The sequence below is a fragment of the Engraulis encrasicolus genome, chromosome 15 (genome assembly GCF_034702125.1).
Source record: "Engraulis encrasicolus isolate BLACKSEA-1 chromosome 15, IST_EnEncr_1.0, whole genome shotgun sequence".
NCBI lineage: Eukaryota > Metazoa > Chordata > Actinopteri > Clupeiformes > Engraulidae > Engraulis > Engraulis encrasicolus.
This window is the reverse complement of record NC_085871.1, coordinates 29,690,349-29,715,094: the sequence shown is the minus strand read 5'-3', so window position 1 is coordinate 29,715,094 and position 24,746 is coordinate 29,690,349. Positions and strand designations below refer to the sequence as shown.

The following is a 24,746-nucleotide window of genomic DNA, read 5'->3' as shown; positions in this document are numbered from 1 at the left end:
GGTATGAATATCCAGTAAATAGATACTGTATGAGGTATATTTCATTGAATGGCACTCGTCTTGTATTTTATTAATTATAACAGTAATAGCTGTACATAGGAATTGGATCTCAGGTCTAAGGTCAGGAAGCATATTGTAAAGGTAGTATTTGAAAAATTACTAAAGACCACATTCACAAGGCAATCTACAGTACCTCCTAGGCTCTTGAGTTCCCAAGGAGAAATGTGCTTATCCACAACAGAGTGGTACATGTCATAGCATTAGCACAATCTGGGTAGGCCTACTAGACTGGCAATAGTCACATTAACAGACTGTACAATGTATTGATTGACGTTAATTTGCTTTCTTATACTGGGAGTGTGTGTACTTACAGCCTACTGACAGATTCTTGTTGGGACATCGCATCTGCAATGACAGAAAACAACACAAGGGAGGACATTACTCCTAAGAGGAACGATGGCATGTAATTGGCCTCCATAGTTTTACAGACAAAACGGTACCGTCCACATGCAGCACAATGCCAAACATCTAACTTCAGCATATGGGTATCAAACATTCAACTTTCACATGTCAACAGCCTAAGCATGAATATGCACAATATTAAGACGACAGATAAAACATTAAACTATAATCTCCCGGTTGCTCGCGCAAAATTCTATTTACTCTCAATGAGTACAGTACAGTACAGTAGCATACAACAGTACGGTGCAGTATAGTAAAGAAAAAGTACAGTTACATACAGTACGGTGCAGTAGAGTACATTACAGTATGGTATCACATTACAGCACCGTACAGTACAGTACAGTATAGTACAATACAGTACAGTACAGTATAGCAGAGTTCACTACGCCACAGTACAGTACAGTATAGTCTTGATGACTTGTAGGCTACTTTGACAGCTGTATCCCTCCAAAGCCAATGGTATTTCCACATGCTGTTGTTTAAAGTTTTTGAAAGACTTTTGAGTGTGTGACAGAGGGAAGGCAGGCAGATATGTTTTAAACAAAGGACCACACGCACAAATAAAAAATAACAAGCAATCAATAAATTAAGTAGTTAGGTAGCCAACATGTCATCTACGTTGAAGCAAAAAGTAGACCAGAAAACAGTCATGTTACCATTTTGCTAATACATACAATACATACAGTATTTATCAATATACTGTATGGTGTATTGCATATTGATTATTCATAATTTCGCAAGCATAAAGGCCCCTATCACTCCACAGTACACTTAGGACTTGGGATATACATATCTGAATACAAATCAGCATATATTTTATTTTGTAATGGCCTTATAGAGATATATAATCCAAGCTGACACATGATATGTACATGTATTATTCACTTGATTGATATGAAAATTGAACATTTCACTTGGGCTCCTAGGCTTAAATCATTGAGGGGTCCTAAGGACAGGGCTGTACGTTAAGCTTTTTCACTAGGAGCACAGGTGCTCCTAAATGAAAAAATTTAGGAGCACGGATAAAAATTTAGGAGCACAGATAAAAATTTAGGAGCACTCTAAAAATGTTGCAACACTTTTGTTATGGGGGTGAAGTAGAGATGTTCTCATCACAATTTTGACATTTGGTGCTGAACGGAGCATTTGGGTATCCGAGACTGCAGCCCCCCCACCTTTACATTGACTCCAATGAAGCACTCAAGCAATCGATCATGACATGGCATTAAACTTTCGTTTGCAGAGACATGAAACTCACCGAGTGGTCAGAGGTGGGCAGCGATACGTTGGCTCGAAAATCACCGCGAAATACGCTTCCAGAGAAGATATATTCATTATTGTCCGTCTTCATTGATTGTATTGGCGACCGGAAATGGGGGTGCGTTTGTTTACGTTACTATCTATGGTTTGTATGCAAGCTGTAGTTTTTGTAGCCAGTCCCGCTCAAAGATAGCCGTTCTACCTCGTTCCTTGATGTCTACATAAACAACACACTATCGCTACCTACTGGCTGGATGTCTACTGCTATTCAACGGCGTCCAAGTATGTCTGGCTGCGGACTGTAGCGCCATATCCCTCTCTATATCCCTGTCGGCCATCTTGGCCCAGGCAGCCCATCCATGTCCCTGTCGGCCATCTTGGCCCAGGCAGTCAATGCAATCATGTTGTACGGTTAAAAACCCATATCCCTGTCGGCCATCTCGACTAAGAATCGTTAAAACTACAATGGGACATTTATTGATGCATTTAACTGACGGTTATTGTATTGCAGTATTTTGTTTAAGAGCCTGTTAAAATCCACTTAAACATTAATATTTTACTTTTTTTGTTTAAATCATGACAAGTTTAGTGTACACAAGTCCTACAATGTAGTCTTTAAAATTCACGGCAAAGAACCTTGAAATAATGAGTATTGTTGCACTTACCTTTGATTAATCACATAGGCTGCATGTTAAACTAATATTAAGATAACCCAAATATAAACATAAAATGCATCTTTCTTTGATTTAGACTTGTCATGATAAAAAAAGGCCGCCCAAACATCCACAACTCCCGGTAGATAGGTCTACTTCTAGCAGATATTACTGTTTAAAGACTTAGCCAAATGGAAAAGACAAGGGAAGGCCAAAGTAGCCTATGTTTTCAATTGGTTCAATTCAATCAAATTTGTTTATTAGACAAACACAGTTTTAAATCCACCAAAGACGGACCAGGACAATCAAACAAGCAAAAAACACAAAAATAAACTTTTAATTAAAATATGAATAATTACATATATGCAGACATTTAACTATGTGCACTCTCAGCCTCTGAAGCATCTTATTTGTTAAGATAAGAAAGCAAACACAATACTAAATGAAAACAACTGAAGTATAAACGTGTACATAAATAAAACATTTACTACACATTTCCAAGAGTGGCTGTTATTCTGATATCATCCAGGAAGACCGTAATGGTGAGATTAGAAAAGAACATTTTCTCAACTGGAGTTGTTTTGGAGTGTGTGGGAGAGTCAAAGGAAATTTTGGGAGTGTGTGTGTGTGTGTGTGTGAGTGTGTGTGTTTGTTTGTTTGTGTATGAGTGTTAGCCGTTGTACATCGAATACAAACCCACAGGCTCAACTAGCTTATTAGGTACTTATCTAAACACTGTTGCACTGAAATGCTGACAATATTCTGGTAATAACAATTCATTCGCCTCGCATCTTTGTTTCAGTTGGCCAGGTGGTTGCTTACCGCAACACCACTAGGTGTGCGCAAGTTCATTGCACTGCTAGACACAGACCTTGATACCAAAACTTTAGGGAAAGTGTGAGTGTTAGGGTGGGCACATGTTGCCAGTACGGCCTGGCACTCCTTCGAGAAGTCCTCCATGTCCTCTTGTATTTCGAAGTCGAACACAAAGGGCTCCATGTCCACCTCCACTCCTCTACCAGTCCTTTCAACCCTTATTGGTCAGCAGTCACTGCACAGCCTGGTGGAGGTCCGTCAACAGCAGGAGATCATTCTAAAACAAAACAATTAAAGATGTGTTAATTGTAGACACATACTGTGTCTCTGAGGGCACACTTGTGCACCTCAGGCACTAGGTTTCAGTGTGTATGGCAGATTGCAGGGACCTCAAACTCAGGCCCGGGGGTTAAATCTGGCCCGCTGAGTCCTTTTATTCGGCCCACATGGTCATTTCAAATGTGCATTACAATTGGCCCACCATTAATGTATAGTGTATGAAAATGACATTTGGTGTCACAGGAATATAAGTGGGCACAGGCCAATGGAACAGCTCACACTAATATGCAGCACAATATTTGCAGTAGTGGAATGCATTGGCACTGCCCTTACAATTCGATTACGATTCAGGAGGTAACGTGCATACTTTTTCAACACATTGATCACTTGGCCATACTGTTCAACAGTCTGCTTTCTACGGCATAGACCTACGGCACTACTCTGCTATGAACTAGGTCAAGTGGCTACTGTTGCGCAAATCACTGGTGTATGAAAAAACTGTGATAAAACGGTGAATAAACAAAGATTTTTTTTGCATCAAAATGATGTCACTAAAGAAAAAATACCTTGTTTTTCCAAAAATAATACCTTTTGAGGAAATTTACAACTTTTAATGCCATTAAATTTTGGCTTTTTAATTTATCACCTTTTAATACTTTTTACAACCCTGCATACACCCTGAGTAGTGGAATGCATTGGCACTGCCCTTACAATTCGATTACGATTCAGGAGGTAACGTGCATACTTTTTCAATACATTGATCACTTGGTTGCATTACGGTACTTCACTAGGTTGCATTACTCCTTCATACTATGCAAATGCTGCAACTGATCACCTTCATCTTGTGATGTTTTTGGGTGAGTGCTGGGCAGGGTGGCAGGCTGGCTGCGGAGAGAGGATAAAAAAAATGAGAAAAAGTGAAAGACGCGATGGAAAAGTCCCATCGTCATTGTGACACAGCACACATTGAAATGACATTAATGCTGCAGCCCAGTTGGTGCCCCAGGGGAGCATTGCAGCAGAATGGTACCATGTGCAGGGTGGGAAATGGGGAGAATAATAATTGTTAATAATCACCCTCTCCACTTTGGCAGGTTGGGAATAAAACTGACAACATTCAGGGTACAAATCTGACTAACTTACCCATGACTGTTTATCCTTCAGACTAAGTAATTAAAGGACCAGTTTAGTCAATTTCAACATGCAGTTGTAATGCCTACACTAACCTGGACTTGTCAGTACCTGTGTTTTTTTTTCTTCAGCCATTTCCAAGATCCTGGTCATTGTAATGGGGGCAGCGCTTTGTTTACATTTCAAGAAAACATTATTATTTATTCTCAAAAACATTCAAAAGGTTGTACAACATCAGCAGACAACTAGCAAACAGCAATACCGTTTGGGAAAATATTTGGAGTAGGACTAAGTTAATTTTGTTTAAAACGTGAACAAACGCTGCCCCCATTAGAATAGCTCATGTCTCGGAAAGGGCTGAGTCAAAAAATGTGGCATCACCGGGTACTAACAAGTCAAGGGTAGCGTCAGCGATACAACAGCATATTGAAATTGATTGAACTGGTCCTTTAAGAATTAAATAATCTTATTTGTGGTTAGGAAGTGTATATGGGTTTAAGAAAGAATGACATTCATTTTATTTTATGGGTAAGCCCATCTTATTCAGGTGTTTGTCTCACACCAGAAGTGTGGACTGGTTATGGAGATTTTATGGTAATGTACATGTTGTGCAGTCTTGTGATGTTTTTGGGTGAGTGCTGGGCAGGGTGGCAGGCTGGCTGCGGAGAGAGGATTAGAAAGAGACAGAAAAAGTTAAAGACGCGATGGAAAAGTCCAATCATCATTATGACACAGCACACATTGAAATTACATTAATGCTGCAGCCCAGTTGGTGCCCCAGGGGAGCATTGCAGCAGAATGTTACCATGTGCAGGGTGGGGAATGGGGAGAGCACTTGTAAATAAACACCCTCTCCAATTTAGCAGGTTGGGAATCGAACTGACAACACTCAGGGTACAAACTTACCCATGACTGTTTCCTTTAGTCTAAGTAATTAAGAATTAAATAAGCTTATTTGTGGTAAGGAAGTGTATGGGTTTAAGAAAGAATGGCATTTAATTTATTTTATGGGTAAGCCCATCTTATTCAGGCGTTAGTCTCACACCAGAAGTGTGGTCTGGTTATGGAGATGTTATGGGAATGTACATGTTGTGCAGTTGGGTGGCATCTTTAGCATGGTAGTAATTTCACTTCATACTGGTGTAAATAAATACATGCAGATAATAAAATAAAATAATTGCCAGACAGTCTTATAGTATTAAGTTCTTATTACCAGGCAATGAATGAGGAATAATCATGTCAAGCCTCACTGCAGTGGTTTCTGTAAATAAATGACAGAAATTTGTGTTAATAGATTTATACTGTGATGACAAGAAAATACTAGGAATGACAGGTTTGACATGACAACCTAAGACAAGGTTAGGCAGCGTACAGGTAAGCAAGGTTCTCTCATCACGTTTAAACGAGTGTCTCACATCAGGATAGAGTAAAGCTACCCCTTCTCCCTCCCAGCGTGTTTATCAGGCGGTGTATTTTTCATTTTACAGAACATACTTCATCTAGTGCTAAACAATATCAACAAAGGCCATCAGAGGACTGCATACGACAAGAGAATGCTAGAGCTCTAGTAGATTCCGCCTTAGCTTTTCGTGCTTTCTGGCATTCAAGCAGACTGACATTGCGTCTTCTTAACATTGATACTTCAAATAAGAAAAACTAAACACCTGGTCAGACGCACAAAGCACATCAGTGGGATTCGCAAGGCACTCTCATCTACTCCTGAAAAGGCAATGATACAAGAAAATGCTTAAGACATAACTCCAACAGCAGTCAACAAAATACGAAGCCACAAGTTGCTAATCAGCTACCTCTTTAGCACTCTGTAAACAAATATGCATGACGGTTCTGTTGTATTAATGTGTCCGCATTATTGGTGCCCATATACTAAAAAATGATCGAAAAATAGCCATTAGTGTTGATATGTGACATTTAAAGCACCATTGATTGACTATGATTTGTCGTTCACCCCTGAGCTAGCTATATAAATAGTTTATTTAGCTTTCAAGTCCGACTTTCACTAGTTCTAATTCAAGTGCAATTGAGAACGACAGTTACAGACGATTAAACTATAACCTGCCCTTAACAAGTTTATCAGTCCCCAGCAGATTGTTGTGCACCACGTACCAATAAATATCATAAAATCAGTCAACTTACATGTCTTCAAGTTCTCACAAGACGTCTTCGTTGAAATTTCTTCTCCAAACCCAAACTGATGGTTTTGCCGAGTAAGCATTCTTCAGATTTCTAGAGCGATTTACTTACTTTCTGCCTAAAGATACGCTTAACAGCCAAAACAAGTTATTTATGTATACATTTTACAACCTCCTAGTCCCTATAATTGTATTTTTCTGTAAAAATGTACTACTGGCCCGGCGGCCGCGGTAATCTGATACAAAATGGCCGACAGGGATATGAGCGCGGGCCGCGGGGGAGAGGGAGGAGGGGGGAGAGAGATATCCCGCTGCAGTCCGCAGCGAGACCCATCTCACGGCGTCTGGGGAAAAATAGGTCCGCCAAATGCTAAACAACAGTTAGAAGGCATATTTCGCTGCAATTTTCGGGTCAATTTATCGCTGTCTACCACTGACCACACGGTGAGTTCCATGTCTTCTCAAACAAAAGTTTAATGCCATTTTATAATCGATTGCTTGAGTGTTCTATTGGAGTCAATGTAAAGGTGGGGGGGCTGCAGTCTTGGATACCCAAATGCTCCGTTCAGCACCAAATGTCAAAATTGTGATGAGAACATCTCTACTTCACCCCAGAAGTCACACAAACAGGGCTTATTGTCTAAAATAGCGAACTACCACTTTAAAAAGGCTCTAAGCCTCCTAGCTAAAAGCCCCTACACTGATAAGCCCCAAGGAAAAAAGAAGCACTCCGATTTCCTGTTTGTTTTTGACTAAACTAATCCAGTGTAAGTTAAATCATGGTCAACTCTTGCACTTGATAATCATTTAGAAGGGCCTGAATTCATTTTCTGAACTACAGTAAACATGCAGGTAATCCAATATGAGGTTTGTCACTTCTTGTAGGAAGTTTGTCAGCATTAATCACTTTTTAAATCCATTTTAGCACGATGCTGCATATACACCGTTTGATCTTTGGTGCGTGGAGCGACATATATGCTGCATTCAGGGTCTTGAGATTTGAGTCCAATCCAAGCTCTAGGATTGAGCTACCTGTGCTCTTATCATGCAAAGTTGAAACATTGATGCACAACTGAAGGACCAAATATCGGCACTCCTTTTCCCACATAATTCACCCTCTGCCTCGTCTACTCAACATGTGATCACTTGTATGGAAAGAGGTACAGGCGCCTCCGTTCCCGTACCACCAGGCTTGCAAGCAGCTCCATGCACCAAGCAATCAAGATACTGAACACTCAACCCACTCTCCCTCCACTGTCAGCCTCTAGCCAGCCAGGCCACTGACAAACCCCCCCCATCCCCACCACCATATCTGCGACTGAACATTCCACCTGCACTACTATATCTGTGACTGAACTTTCAACCTGCACTAACTCAAAACATACACACACACACACCGCACTTTCTACCTGCACTAAACACACACACACACACACTGCTGCTGGTGTACTTGATAGGCCTATTTTAATATTTATTTTTCTTCAAAATGCTACTATTATGTCAGAACGCTATAAAGGATTTTTAGAAAAAGCACAACAAAATACCTCCTCTTAATGTATGTTCTCTACAAGTCTTCTGTTGTCCAGTCTTGCACTTTAAATGTCTGTATGAGCACTGTCTATGTCCATACTGTCTTATGTCCATGTATGAGTACTGTCTATGTCTATACTGTCTATGTCCTTACCTAGATTAGTTTATGTCTGCATGGGAACCCAGGTGAAAAAGTGGTTCAATTTAGTACAATAAAAGCACAACTGAAGTGTACTTAGCATGTTAAAAGCGCACTCACACTTTTTGTGCTAAGAAAAAGTATGTTTACAATATGCTTATTTAAAGTGTACTTAAAATTAGATGTAATTAAGTTGCTCTCAAAGAAAGTACACTTTGCGAACCATACATAAAGTGCACTTAGAAGATGTTTGGCTAAAGTGTATTTAGAGGAATATACTAATAGTGTTCTAAAAGTGAACTTACTAAAAGTGTATTTTTTAAAAACGTATTGCAATTGCACTTTTTTTAAGTGCACTTTGATTATACTTCACCCAAGTGACTTCGAAGTGTGATTTTCTATAGTGCGCTTTAAAGTAAATCACTTTAACATATTGTAAGTATACTTTTTCTAAGTGCACCATGATTGTGCTTCATCCAAATATATTCAAAGTGTGCTTACACAAAGTGCATTTACCCATCATGCATCATCATGCATGTACCATCATGTAATGCACTTCTTGGAGCTCAATTTCTCAAACAGAAAGCCATTGACCTCTAAGGAATATCTTTGGTTTGCATGAAAATATTACTCATTGTTATATTCTGCGTTTATTGTAGAAGTTAAAAATTTTTAAAGTGGTACACAAAAAATGACCATGTTCCCACCGTCATTATGATGGTCACGTATATGTTCTGGTATATATAGGCTCACACTTCCCATGACGTCATGGTAAGAGGTAAGTCGGAACTAGTTGTTCAAACAAAGAATCAAAGGTCACCATTAGTGATCAATTCAAATGATCAATTGCAGGAAGGTGGAACAAGAATGAAATAAAGTGAAATGTGTATCTGAAATCTCTGTAACAATGCAATGATTGTAAATGTCAGTCGTGCTAGGCATGCATACTGTATCACTACTGTGACATGTGGTTGTGTGTAATGTACAAGCTCTGAGGACCAGCATGGATTGTACTATTACATTTATATTATTTCATGTACTTGGGAGTGTACTGTAAATATACTTCAAGCATACCTGTTATATATTTACAATACTTAATATCAGGGCCGGTTCTGGCTTATTTGGTGCCCTAGGCGAGTTTGAGTTCTGGCGCCCCCCCCAACCCCCCGACCCAACCTTTTGAAAAAAAAAAACCCCTCTTTTTTATACCTCACAGAACACAAGAGTAATACCGGTAGTAAGCTTAACTAAATAACATCAAGAACAATAACCGTTTTGCATCAAATGGATTTCTGGTTCTTTTTGACAGGCGACCAACACAGATCACACATCAGATTGAGTCGCATGAAAGTATAGCTTCACGGTGTGGTGTCTTTGATGTGATGGTGGTGGTGCCCCCAACAACCCCAGATGAGAGGGAGGTTATCAATGTGTTTGAATTGTAATGTGGAATTGAAATGCCAGGAGAGTGATACAGTACATTTGCATGTAAAATGCATGTGTAGACAAATAGGCCTATATCAAGGAGGTCTGCATTGATAGCCTATCCACACTACCTACAGCATCACAAAGCATGGCAGCATTACAATTTTAATAAGCTACACATTTGTGCTGTCTATGATTCCAAACCAATTTCATTTCTGGACTGGAAATATGGTGCATTTGTGGGTAGGATAATGAGAAGGGGGCTATCTATGTGTTTTTGGAGGGACAGGGTGAGAGAAAGGAGAAGAGCTGTCACGCTTTTGAATTTCATAATATACAAAATATAGTAATTAGCCTCAATTGTCTGCAATACTAGGCTACATCACTCAGCATGAAAACATGCTGTGCATGGTTCTGTTACATGATTCATAGGCCTATTGGAAACAATGTTTTTAATCTTACAACAAGCAGGTAATTCATTCAAGTGGATGGAAGGAGATATGGCAGCTAAATTTGTTTTAAACATTGCACCAGTATTACTTTACATTGCTTGTCAACCTAAGCAAGTATTATGATGTCAGGTGGGTGTTAGTGAGTAGGCTACTAACAGCTACTTTCAGGGCTGTAGTCAAGTCCACCTTTGTAGAGTCCAAGACAAGTCCAAGACCAGTACTAGTCAAGTCCGAGACAAGTCCGAGTCCAAAGAGGTTCGAGTCCGAGACAAGACAGAGTCCAAAAAGATTTGAGTCCAAGTCAAGTCCGAGTCACATGTCGGTCAGTGTTTGACAATGAAAAGGATGAATGTCAATAGTGTGAACCTTAGAAGTTAACCTATATGGCATGGATGTGAAGACAAACTTGTTTGTTATTGGATTTCAAGCTCCACTTTACAATCTATGATGGCCAGTGTTCTAAACAAAACTTAATGACAGACCCGGCGAGTCCAAAAGCCTAATTTGGCAAGACCATTGTCCGAGTCCAAACAATACCGAGTCCGAGACAAGTCCAAGTCCATAAAAAAACGGACTTGAGACCGGACTCGGGCCGAGTCCGGACTCGAGTACTACAGCCCTGGCTACTTTACTGGATTTCATTGCTTGGCATACTTGGCTAATGTTAGCATGCTAACTAGCGATTTCTCAGATCAAAAACAAAGCTCTTTTCCCCTCTAATTCCAAACAGTAGCCTCATAACTATTAGGCTGTCCATAATCACAAACGGTTGCTGATTAAATGACATAGTTCCAAAACACCCTCTGCAACTCCTGCATCGTACAATCAGTGGTGGACAGTAACGAAGTAAATGTAATTCGTTACTGTACTTAAGTAACATTTCCATACTTTCATACTTTACTCAAGTATTTTTATTTGGTAAGACTTTATACTTTTACTTCACTACATTTCAAAGCGAAATTTAGTACTTTCACTTCGTTACATTTACAGAAACACTCGTTCCTTACTCGTTCCTTTTTTTTAGGCGATACACGGCAGGTGAATTAATTCATTTTTATTATATGGTTGTGACGTCATCTGTCGAATGCTCCATTCATTTCAACGGGGCTCCCCAACGTTCGGACGTCTGTTATTTTTCGATAACGGACGGGTTGGTCTATAACAGACCGCTGTCAATGGCAACAAGACTTTTCACTGCTAAAGCGACTTTTCAACCAGACTAATCAGCTGCTGTGATAGACAGCACCCGTTGTCCTGGCTACCGCTGTCAATGGCAACAAGACGTTCACTGCTAAAGCCACTGGCTTGTATACAAGTCAGTGGCTAAAGCGAATGTTTCATATCACTCCGCAGGGGGTCCGGTCTTTTGTCACTCTAATCAGCTGCTGCGATAGACAACACCTGTTGTCCTGGCTAGCCTACCTAGCTGTTGCCTAGCGGTGTTCCACAACGGCACTGTTTTGTTTTGCGCAGCAACAATCTTAACATTAAATAGGTCTAAAGAAATGTCCCCGCATGTGTGAATCATTTAAGTATATCCATATAATAAGCGGGTTAACTTTCGGTGAGTCGGTCGCTTTGTGGAATAGCAGCACTTCAGAGAGAACAAGACCCCTCCGCTCCGCGTCGGGGTCTAAAGATTCTCTCTGTCGTGCTGCTATTCCACGGTAGCGACCTTCTCGCCGAACGTTAACCCTTACTTAATGCCCTGGTCAAATGAAATCTGAGATTTCACGCTTGTGTGAAGAAAGTGAAACTGAATCCGATTGGCAGACTCAGAGATTCGGCATTGTGATTGGTTGTAATGTATCACGTGACAACAAGCGCTACTGTAGGCCTACAGAATTAGTTTCAGAAGGAAAGCGAGCAGAGCAATACCACTGATGTGTCCACTGTTGCGCCTTGCGAGACGAATTGAAATAAGAAGAAACGGTACTTTGTAGTAACACGCGGAAAGCACAGCAAAACAATAAAGCAGGCGACAATAACGTTGTTAGAGTGTAGCGTCGTATTCGTTGTGTGAGGGGGGAGAGGTTTAGCTCGTAGGCTGCACTCGCCTGTCAAAGACGAAATGTGTCAGATAGGTTTCGCGTTTGAACTGAATAATCAGCGAATTGATACTTAATGTTGGCCCTACTGCTTATTTGACTTACTGTGCTATATCTGTGTTATGTCTTAGAGTCACATAATTGCCGTGTTGATTTCTTGAGTCAAGTAGGCTACACAGGATGCCTAAACATGCTGCTTATTCCAAACCATGCAGGTCCAGGCGCACAACTCCGTGATAGCATTCTTTCCCCTCAATACATTGCAGTATTTTCTGAAGTAGTTTGGGATATCAATTACTTGTCTAATCGACTCCCCTGTCACCAAAAAAATGATTTGCTTCAACTTTATGGAAAAGAGGCTTGTGTAAAGGGTTTGTATCTTTACATGAGGATTGCCATGCCCACCATATGTTGCAAAGTGAGGCTACATGCAACATGTGTCCTTGCAACATGTATCCTTTCCCTTAAGTCAGGTCAGTAGGCTACAGTGGATATGAAAAGCACTGGCAATACCACCAAAGTGAGGTTGTAAAAAACAAGAATAAGAAAGTGTTTTAAAAAAAGAGAAAAAAAGTGGACTTTGGCTAAATATTGGCCCAGTGATGTGCACAAGCACAAAAGGCTTTTTCATGATCAGACAGATAAGTGTTCCAACTAAGTTGTATCAAGTAGGCTATTGCAAATCATTGGCATCTAGCAAATAGAGACCATTACAAGTATATGAAGATGTCCCTATCTTTAAAGGTAGCTTAGAATCGCAAGAAGTCTGTTTGTCCATACATAGGCCTAAGCCAACCTTAACATAACCAAACACTACATAATAATAAGAAGAAGAAGAAGAAGAAGAAGAAGAAGAAGAAGAAGAAGAAGAAGAAGAAGAAGAAGAAGAAGAAGAAGAAGAAGAAGCAGAGGTCTACCAAAACCATAATTATTAAAAAAATTAAACATAAAGCACTTTATTGGCTACTACTCTAACTCCTTGCTGTCACAAATAAGTAGGCCTATACTGGACTGTAGGCCTACGGCTGGGTTGGGGGTATTGTAGTAGTTATTCTAATAGGCATATAATCAATTTCAGCCTAATCATTCTTAATATTAAAGACCCTTTCATGTGTTATTTTGGGCATGTTAGGGTCAGTAGTAAATGGTTAGAGAGGTGAAAATGAACTTCTGATGCTATAACATCCATGGACTTTCTCCACAGTGTTTCTGAGGCCTGTTATGGCCTAGTTCTAACATGTTGGTATAGCCTATGCAAATCAGGGGATATTTAATTAGATATGACCAAACTAGGCCTACAACACTTAAATATTAAAATTGCACCAAAGGCTTCATTTTTAAGTTTTTACTTTTTACTTTTAGTACTTAAGTATTTTTGACGGCAGATACTTTTGTACTTCTACTCAAGTAAAAAAGTGAGATGAATACTTTCACTTTTACTTGAGTAGTTTTCAATGCAAGGTAACTGTACTTTTACTCAAGTACATAACTGGTGTACTTCGTCCACCACTGCGTACAATGACTGGTTTAATGAGAACATAACAATTCTCCACCCAGCAGAGCAACATTGCTGTTTGCGTCTCTCGAGTGAATCTCCGAATTCAAAATAGAGCGCACGCTGTCACTCGTCCCGCCCCTTTTCTCAGGACTGTCTGTTTATTGGTTCACAGACTTCCCAGAGACAGTTGAAAGCAATATTACTATTGGCTGAGGGGCGTTTTGCCGTGAGGAGCGCTTTCGCCACGCTTTGTTGATTGCGACTTCATAAAAAAAAAACCTCCATATCGCAAAATTATGCATCGGAGAGCGCCATTTCGGCGCTCCTTCACATGGCGCTCTAGGCCACCGCCTAGCCGGCCTATGCTTATAACCGGCCCTGCTTAATATGATATACTTTTTACAGACTTAAAATGTTCCAATGTAGTCCAAAGAAGCATGAAGTTAATATACTTTTATTGAACTTCTAGTAAAAATAAAATGTTATAGAAGTGTACTCAAGCACACTCTTAATGCCATACGAATGCATGAAAAGCGTGTTTGGAGTATACTTTCAAAAGTATGCTTGTAGTGCACTTAAAGTTGTCCAAAAGCGGTGCCAATTTAGCATCCTCAGTGTGCTGCAAGTGTGCTGAAGTACTGCTTTAGTAGTGCTTCAGCGCACTAATAGTGCAATGAAGCGCACTTTAAATCGCCGAAAATAGTACACTTTGTACTAAGTACGGTCAAAAAAAGTACACTTTAAGTATATGGGTTTTTCACCTGGGAAAGCAAGAAATGTAATTTCAAATTCTTTGTATGACCAGTGCATGTAAAGAAATTGACAAAACCAACTTGACTTGTATCAGAGTTTAGAAAATATTGATGTACAAGACCCCAAATGAGCACGGTGGGGGGGGGTGACCAATTTTCAGATTCACATTCCTCAATGAAAATTAGCCAAAGCCAGTGAATCTCAGTGAGAAGATATTTCTTAAACTAAAAACAGAGTTAAAAAAAAAAAAAAAAAGACCCAAACACCTTACAAGGGTTAAATTAAAGAGGTTAGAGACCTGAAGCTGTGGGTCCTTGCTTTTGAATCATTTCAAATCTTGTGCTTCCCATGCCGAGATATAGGTTTTAATAGGCAGAGAGCACCTGTTGTAGGCATTCAGCAGGCGTGTTTGGCAGGCACCTCATGCCAAAATGCTTTAACGTTCTTAGAACACCCTGAAGAACGAAAGTACAACTGTGGGACACTGTATTTCTCTTCAGTGGTAGAAAACGTTGATGCAAAAGTGTATGCGTGTACACAAAAAAGTGCAAATGGCTCATTACCATGCACTATGTGCAATCAAGTCAACCTCTGCAATAAATTTGTCAAAGCATAACAGCAATGCCATTGTGTACGGTCAATATTTTAAAGTCTGTAAAGCCAAAGATTTTTAGCTTACTACCCAGGTAGTCATTGCATTACATTACACTTAGTGAACACCTTTTTTAATCCAAAGCGACTTAGCCATTTAGGTACAGGGTATTGGTTTCAGGCCCTGGAGTAATGTAGAGCTAGGTGCTTAAGGGCACTTCTGCCTTGTGTGAAGAGCTGGTAACGAAGGGATTTGAACCTGAAACCCTCTGATCTAAAGGTCACCACTAACCATTGAGCCATGACTGCCCCACAATTGCTAGACATTCAGTTTATCCCCCGGTTGACCCCTACCCAATGTCTTGGCAAGATACTTCAACATTTACTTGACTAAAACAATGAGACGTAGCAAATTTGTTTGTTTTAATGATACGTTTATTGACCAGAAAGTTCTTCATGTAGTCTTGACGTCTTGTCCCTGTAAGGGAGGCCACACAAGTCAACACAGTAAGGAAGTAAACAAACTTGAAATTGAATTTCAACATGCATAATCGGCAAGTTAATCGCACTTACCTGATTGGGTCCCAAGCAAATCTAGCCTTTTCTGTAATGAGAAATAATAAAAACACATGTTATACAAGACATGCATTGGACTTCTTTTCAGACAATTGAGAAGTCCAGTGAAGGGCAATATTGCAAGTCAAGATAAGAGCTGTACATTTCACTAGAAAGCTCCATGCCATTATACAGTTAACCATGTTGCCATGTTACATTCACAGCATAGTTCAAACTTATAGCATCTTTGCCTTGTTTTAAAATCACATTTATGTAGCAAATATACAAAGGTCATTTTTGTTTAGACCAATATGTTTCCAAAGGACCCTTTTCAAATAAGGTAAAACAAGACTGCCTTTATAATAAATAAAATGGGTGAATAAGAAAGACAAATCCATAAGAGAGGTACTTACTTCGCTGGCATAAACGCCATAGCTGGCGAGTCCTCCTCAGGTTTGGAGACCATTGCAGGTCCCTCCCCAGAGGCAGGGGGCGGTGGAGGGAAGTCCAAGGGGATGTAGGTGGTTTGGGAGAAGACCCTCTTCCCTCGCTGGTAGCGGTTGAAGGAGCGCACCACGTAGCGGCTCTGGAAGCCAGAAGGAGCCGTCAGGACCAGGAGACGGTCTGAATCTGCACCAGCACCATCCATAAAGGCATCCTCACCACCACCATCCATAGAGGCAGCATCACCAGCACCACCACTGGCAGGGAAGCTTCCAAAGTCACCTCCAGCATCATGTGTTGCAGCGGGCCCAGTCTGAGACACATCGGCCTGGGATACTTGGCCAGGTCCCTTGGCTGCAGCTTGGTGCTTCTGTGCTGGGCTCTGGGACACTGGGGCTGCCTGGCCTGCTGCCTGGGCATGGGGTGCATACGCCGGGGCTACTGAGGCGCCCAGATTGCTCGAGGGTGCTGCAGACAGACTGCCGAGGTAGTTGGACCACCAAGAAGGACTTCCTGCCCCTGGAGAAGCTCCGGGCTTCATGTTGGACTGAGCTGCTTTCTCAGAAGCCGGGCCCACTGCAGCAGGGGAGCTGTGGGCTGGTGCTGCCTGGTGCCTCATCTCATTGCCAGAGGGTTTAGAGACGCTGTTGACGTGACTGGACCCCGGAGTGCCTCCTGCACCTGCAGAAGGCGTCATGTTGGGCTGAGCGGGGGACCCTTCAGCAGGGGAACGCTCAACTGGGGCTGGCTGGGAATCCCAGTTGCTAGATACACGTCTCCCATATCCACCATAGCCTGGATATCCATAATATCCTCCATATCCATAATATCCAAACACCTCTCCCAATAGAAGACAAGCGCAGAGCAGCCTGCAAAATACACAGAACAGCAGCATTTATTTATATTGCACATCATACACAATTGTCATTCGATGTGCTGTAACAGCAATCTATGGAGACTGCAAAGAAAACGCCCCAGTCAAAGGCAGATGAAAATGTAGCAGTTTTTTTAATTTCCATTTACAACATGCCACTGATTGAGCAGTTCTAATTTAAACAGGAAGCTGGTTCCAGTACATGGAAGCATAATGGCTAAACGCCACGTCACCCTGTCTGGATTTTATCCTGTGCTCGACCAGCAGAGGACGCTTTGAAGACCTAAGGCATATTTTGAAATAACATACAACAACCCTGCACCCTGATTATACCAACTTAGTTGGCGTTTCCTTACCCATGCTGCCCTACAAAGGCAAAAAAAACAGGAACTATGCAAACATTGAAACTGAACTGAGAAAAATGCCTTTAAAGTCTGGTATTGGGTTGGATATTGTAGTTACTGCAGTAGTAGTTAGACACAGAAATATCTCTAAGACGGGACACATTTGAACCAGAAGGCTTAGTCACAAGATAAAGGAGCTGTAATCAAGACCATTTCGCCTTTGAATTTGCCTTCGTTGGGCAGCATGCATTCCTGAAAACATTTGCCGTTTGTATGCATTATACCCATTGCACTTGCAACCATCCCTTTGCACTTGCAACTGATCCTAGACTTGCACTAGGATGAATACTCCATCCTTTTAACCCCTTTAGTCTGATGCTGCATATACATGCTAGTTGACCTATAGTGCCTGGAGCGACATGTAAGCTGCAATCAGGCTTAGATTTTAGGGTTTTTTTCCCTTTAAAAAATGTGGGTATGCGAGAGCTGAATGAATGCATTCTACTGTAAGAGGAGGGTCATAGCCTTTTTTCCCCTCATGTTTGTATGTGCTTCAGAGGCTGAGATATTTAGGTTTGAAGCGACAGAGGCCATCTTTTCCCAAAAAGGGCTTAGGCATTCAGCAGGAGTGTTTTTAAAATGGGTTAATAGCGGTGTTAATTTTGTCATCCATTTTTCAATTTAGTCTTAGTCTTAGGTCAAAGTCCATTCTTAGTCTTAGTCGCTTTTAGTCTTTCAAAAAATCATTTTTGTTAAGTTATTATTTAGTCAACTAAAAGTCCAACATTTTAGTCTCGTTTTAGTCTTTCACAGATCATTTTTGTTAGTCAGAATTTAGTTGACTAAAACTGTCAAAGGGTTAGTCGACTAATATATTTAGTCTTAGTCTAATCGACAAAATTAACACTGGTTAATAGAAGGCAAGCTAAACCTCTTACCTGAAGATGAGTAGTGGAGTCATGACCAAGTCTTCGACACTGTAAAAACAAATGATACCGGGAAGTCATGATAGATTATATAGTTAAGCCGGTCTGCTACTGCTTAGCGTACAACAAAAAAACAACATCACAGTTTAACTTGAAATCACCAGTTCAGCAGCTGCCTCAGAATTCCAAGTTGATTTAAATCCTAATTAGAAGTTCTGTGAAGCTCCGAACTGGAAATTGGTGAAACTTTGTGTTCAAACAACACAAAGCTTCAATTCAAAGCTTCACACAACTTACAATAAAAACTTAAATTAACTTGGACTTCTGAGGCAGCTGGTATTTTTTTACAGTTACCTGTTAACTGCAGTTCCTCCACCGATGATGCACCAGCAGCAGCAGTCCCCAGCTATGACATGTGACGTGTAGACTCAGAATCAGAGCTTTTATGGCCTCCATGTCCCTGACCTGTGGCCAATCCCTTCAATTGGCTCCAATTAAGTTTAATTGGGCTCAGCTCATTGTAATTGCTTTGTGAGCTCGCTTCAGATAGGTGGCTAACTACAGCTTCAAGCCTGATCAAAGACAGTAGAGTGGAGTAAGATTATTCAAGTGTGTGCTTTTCCTGGATCCATGTGATGTCATGTGAATGCCCCTTTTAGGAGACCTTCGGTTAGGAGACCTTTGGAGCCTTTAGGTTGAGAATGAATGGAGTTCCCCTGGCACTGTAGATGGTGATAGCGCACAACACCCCATTGTATAAGTGGCGTATGTATGCATGCGTCATCTGTCATATTTATACTCAACATAACCGTTTATTTCTCAGCAGCCTTGGCGACTGCTGTCGCCGTGTGTTTTGATGCAATGCCTTGTAATTATCATGTGGGGGGAAACCTGCATTGTACTTCAGTATAAAATGACAGATTTTTTTTTCTGCAGTCCTCACATTAAATATTACCAAATGCCAGACTTCATACACACCAAAGTAATGTTGTTATTGTGCGTAGCATTTCTCTTTTTAAATTGGCTACCTCAGAAACAGCGCCTTCACCTCTCATCATGAAATGTATTTCCCGCGTTTCACCCTTTCCCATTCTTTCATTACATTACATTATTACATTACATTGCACTTAGCTGACGCTTTCATTTGTTCAAAGCGACTTACAGTTGTTATTTTTCAGGGTATTGGTTACAGTCCCTGGAGCAATGTGGGGTTAGGTGCCTTGCTCAAGGGCACTTCAGCCTAATAGCTACAGTCGTATGGGAGTGACCTCTGCGCGTCAGTCATGTCACATGGGTCTAAGAGTGCGTTGCAATATGCGACCTTGCCTCCTCCACTTGCGTGTCCCGCCTCCCGGCCCCTCCTCCGTGGAGAAAACGAAGTTTCCCAGCTGTCAGCCTAGCCACAGCAACTTTTGAGGAACTGTTTTTCATTCACCATCCCAATTGCAAATGAGAAAAAGACTCTACAATTGAGCTTTTGCAAGATATTGAAATATAATGCTGTGATGTCATCATGACATATTACTTCTTGGTACGAGGAGAGAAGCAGGTGGAGGAGGCAAGTGGAGGAGGCAAGGTCGCATATTGCAATGCACTCTAAGTTATCACGGGAACAACATTTTTGCCATGCAGTGGAGCAGCCACCTCAGAGCAACTGCTCTGGCTTGGGACCTCCTCCATGCCGTCGGTAATCTACCCTGATTGGCATTCATCTAGCTGACGTGAATTGCAGGTGTAGTCCACATGCCTGTGAGGCAGTTCACTCGCTGCTTCAAGTAGGAAGCAGCGTTCGTTATGTCTCGGGAAATGTTTTGTTTGCCAAGCATTCAACCCCACCTTATTAAGACCAAGCAGATCTCGTTTTGATCACGAAAATATTTGCTCGGTTGTGACCGAGCCTTATTTGATACATCCGGATTTTTGTTCGTAAGTAACTTTCAAGGTTTTCACGTCCACACTTTTTTAGTAGGAAATCCACGCACTTCTTAGTACATGCGGCCCCTGGCATGAGAGTTTCCTTCATTATCCACAGTATCCAGTAGATGTTACAGTTTGTGTGAGTTAAAACCTGTGGATGGTCGCTAAGGTATAAAAGGGGGAAAAATGCTGATATCAGTTGACAGGACATTAGAGATGAATGGTCTATTTTTTTTTGGAAAAAATAAATAACAGGGGAAAAATTGTTTAGCTTGGATGCTCTTGATTTGACTGACTCTGACTCTGATAATCTTTAACTTTCACTTTGAATTACACCGTGAACACAGTGCCACATTTTTTCCCAAGAAAATGAAGGCAGTGGGCTCGTTCGTGATGAAGCGGTGATGCTTTTGCTAGGCAGAGCTCATGCAAACTCAGCCATTTTCATGCATTCTGGTTAGAAAATCCTACCACTGCTTCATCACGAACAAGCCCAGTTACAGGAAGTGAAGCGACACTGACCCTTTGCAGAGCGACAGACAGCACATCAGTTGAGGAACAGATGAACAAACTTTGTACACAACAAGATTTAATGACACGGGGAGGTCAACTAAATGTACAAAAATATATTTGTTTTATCTACAAATCATAAAAATCATAAATAAAAGCAATTTTTTGTTTGTTTTTTTGTTGCATACAAAAAAAGATTCTGCACAACCCATAAAGTGTGAATATTTGAACTGAAAGAACATTACTATGGATGTGTGAAGGGCTGCAGAGACATCACAGACCAATAACAGCATACAGTAGAGCAGGGGTGTCCAGCTCGTTTCTGTTCAGGGGCCACGTGCAGTACAGACTATTTGATCTTATGGGCCAAACTCAGTGGCGGTGAAACCCATTTCAGGGCCCTAGGTGAATTGTAGACATGGGCCCCACTGGACCTATTTTTGCTGGCATTTACCATGGCTGGCTTGCCTATTGGGGGGCCTATTTACCATGGCTGGCTTGCCTATTGGGGCCCCTACAGTATTTACCATGGCTGGGTTGCCTATTGGGGCCCCTACACTGGGCAGTTTTGATGGGGCCCTAGGCAGCTGCCAAGGCAATTGGTGCCAAGTGGTACCTGCCAATTGGTAAAGCCGGTGTCCTGTCTATATGAGCGACCCGTCGAGATGTGATTCTCTTCGCTACTGAGCATGCGCACGCATGCGCACACCCTCGCGGTGGTTTTCGCGGGTGATTGCCCATCGAATTGTGAGACCGCAAGTTACGATAGGATCCCCTGAGACTGTCAACTTAAGTGACTCAAACTGTAGCCTATGTCCTCCTGAGGTTACCACCAGTCATCCATAGTCTAGTTAGCTAGCCTGTCATGGACTGAAAGTTACGATATATCCCCTGGGGGGAAAACGGGAAATAGCGTGGATCATCCAGCAGATCATTGAAAAATCTGCGAAATAGCGTGGCTTCGAACACTTGCTACTTTGTTGCCTAACCGCAATCGCTCACACACTCAGCCTCGAACATTGTAACATCGATCAGAAAAGACTATTTATGTAGGCTAGAGGAGGCGTTCTCATTGTAAAATGGGAAAAAATCGCCACCTCTGAGCTGTCAAAATGCTCCCTCCACCCTTTTCACTCACAAATTTGAATAGACTGCATTGTAAAATGCCTGAACATGGTAGGCCTAATATTAAATGCACTGGTGGGGATGTTGTGAAAATATGATTCCGGTCATTAAAAGACAGACATCTGCCGAAACAAAGCCACAATACGCTATCTGCTATCTGGGAATATCTAAACAGCGCTTGTTTATCCCCATAGCACATGATTTCATTTGCCTTGCGAGCCCACGTCGCATTGACACCAAACCAACAGCAAATGGCTGCATTAAACAACCCGTAGCCAGGCCCTGATCCCAAACACTTTCTCCAGTATTTGCGCAAACTCAACTCAGTCTCTTTCATAGCCTATGGCACGTTTCTTAACTTTCAAACTAGATGCTCACAGTGTTTTAGTGGTCAGCAGCCGCACGTTCTTATTAAACTCCGCACGAACGATTGCACACCCCTGTCCGTGAAATAAACAAGGTAATGGTTATTAAAACAGTCCTACGTGGACCGATTGAAACGCCTTCCGCGGAAAATCAAGGTCGCTCATTTAGATGAGGCATCGCAAATCGACAGAACACCACTATCGAATAGGGTGACCGGTCGCTCATCTCGACGAGGCAACACATCTCGACAGAACACCGGCTCTGGCCAAACCAGTAATTGGAAAATATCACAATTTGCTGTTTCACATCAGAATCACATTGCTAGTTAATCACCTTGTTCTATATTACATGTTCTCACTATTCTGCAATTTTTCACTTTTGGCCAATCAGAGGCCCCTTTGCAGGCGGGGGGCCCAAGGCTGCAGCCATATCTAGCCTGTGCGTTAATCCGGCCCTGCCAGTCTACTGTACGGCTGAGCACATAACAGTGTGTGGCTAGACAAAGTCACAGCGCCTCTGGACACCAAATACACTCTTGATCTTCATACACTCTGACACGTGTGGCACAGTTTCATCAAAGTGGAAAGAGGAAGTGTGTGTTTTAAAAAGAGGAAGTGTGTGTCTAAAAAGTCGAAGTACTTCCTCTCCTGCGGTGGCAGGTAGAGGGGCTGCCGGTCGTCATGGTGATTCTCAAATCCCCAGAGAAATACCACCACATGCCACCACATGCCCATGGCAATGTTTTAGTCCTTTAATATTGTTGCAATGTGTTGGGGCAGCCATGGCTCAATGGCTAGAGCATATGTAACCATAGGCCTATTAAAGAAAAACAAATAAATAAAATAGTTTTTACAGGTACCAACAGAAGACACTAGTCTCTTTCACAGCATAGAATTCCATCTTTGCACGGCCATCACCATAGCTCTGTCAAATAACACTTCATTACATCACATTACACTACATTACTACAAAACATTACATGACATTACATTACATTACAGTACATTCCATTACATTACAGTACATTACAGTACATTCCATTACATTACTACAAAACATTACATCACATTACATTCATTGACAGTAAATAGAAATGATTTGGACACATAATAGCACATTTCCCAGATCAATCGAGGCTATATTTACACAAGGTATCCATGCCAGAGTCTTTGAGCTGCTGTCAGATGTTGGACTGCATTACAAGCAAGACACATGCATCCAAGAACACAGACATTACCATCCAAACTATGTTCATTAATCGTGATGTATACTGCCATCCAGAGGTGACAGTTTTAGAGGAACTCAGGAAGTAAAAACGTATTTGATTCAACCGATTAAGAATCACCCATTATCAATGACCAGAAAGGTAGATCAGCTGTTCAGTGAAGCCAGATGGGGTACAACATAATACTCATTGAAAAGACTTAACCTCTACAGTACCGCACTATACTACGCCCTTTCATAAAACCTTTAGTAATACATTACGACTTGGTCAATGCCATTCTGGTGACAGTACATTTATAACAGGGGCCATATCCTCACATACATGGCCATAACTGCCATTGAGGACACAGAGGTCATGTCCTCTGTATTTTTTTTTTCAGTGATGTAAAATGTATCTATGATGAAAATTGATAAATGATCAACAATGATAAATTCAGTCTGTATATGACACCCCCATTTATCCTCAAGGCAGTGATTAATAAAAACACTTAAGAGTTTGACTGAAGTATTTGCAGCATTCTAAATGTACAGTATACAGAACAGCACACAGTATTTGACCTCAGTATTTGAAAATGTCTTGTTACAGCCCAGCTCACATATTAAATTGAAAATGCTTTTCGGATTTCACTTTCTGACCATGGGATTAAAACATCAGTGATCTTCACAGCAAATATTTTCAATATGGTAACCAAGATAAGTCAGACCAGGTGTCACCAATGCAAACGAGTCGGATCACATCTGGTCTTCTGAATGGGCCTGAATCCCCATTTTACTCCATTCATTCTCCCAGTTTCTCAAATGGTCAAGGCTGCCATAGGATTGCACCTTTGAACCTTACGTCATGTGGGTTTCAGAAGAAACTCCTAATGGACCGTCTCTACCTTACCATTACATTGCATTACACTACATTACATTACACTTAGTTGATGCTTTTATCCAAAGTGACTTACAGTTATCTTATCAGTCGTCTCTGTTCACACCTCTTCCTAATTCAAGAATGCATAAAGGCCCCTTAATCAGAATCAGAATCAGAGACGTTCCATTAGAACTAAAGATTCTTTGTCAGAATAACACTCAAAATCAGAGTCAATCTGCTGTAGAAATGCTGACAGGAATGCTTTCCTGATGTTGGTCGCTTGGAGACATTGTGATTGACAGAGCTACCAAAGGTTCTAGAACGCTCAACTGCCATGAGTAGTCATGAGTGGCAGACATTTTGAAAAGGTCAAATGTTGACACGCTTCATCAGGCTCTGAGTCAGTGCATGAAAGCAT

General features: G+C 41.3%; 2 protein-coding genes across 4 annotated transcripts in view; one reads left to right on the top strand and one right to left on the bottom strand.

Annotated features, from left to right (window-relative positions):
* Nucleotides 1-24,746, top strand: part of shank3b (SH3 and multiple ankyrin repeat domains 3b) — a 94,995-nt gene that overhangs the window by 28,255 nt on the left and 41,994 nt on the right. The gene's annotated exons all lie outside the window — the stretch shown is intronic.
* LOC134463965 (transient receptor potential protein-like) lies at nucleotides 15,594-18,767 on the bottom strand. Its single transcript, XM_063217355.1, has 5 exons — nucleotides 18,685-18,767; nucleotides 18,343-18,381; nucleotides 16,156-17,055; nucleotides 15,761-15,791; nucleotides 15,594-15,665 (listed from the first exon to the last, which is right to left on the bottom strand). Exons 2-4 carry the CDS (start codon nucleotides 18,363-18,365, stop codon nucleotides 15,782-15,784), a joined length of 933 nt encoding a protein of 310 aa, XP_063073425.1. The 5' UTR covers nucleotides 18,366-18,381; nucleotides 18,685-18,767; the 3' UTR covers nucleotides 15,594-15,665; nucleotides 15,761-15,781.

Bases quoted from the DNA above. Each gene is read 5' to 3' on its own strand.
- LOC134463965 (XM_063217355.1), bottom strand. From the start codon at position 18,365: ATGACTCCACTACTCATCTTCAG. The intron at 17,056-18,342 runs GTAAGAGGTTTA...TGTATTTTGCAG, and splicing joins ACTCCACTACTCATCTTCAG to GCTGCTCTGCGCTTGTCTTC.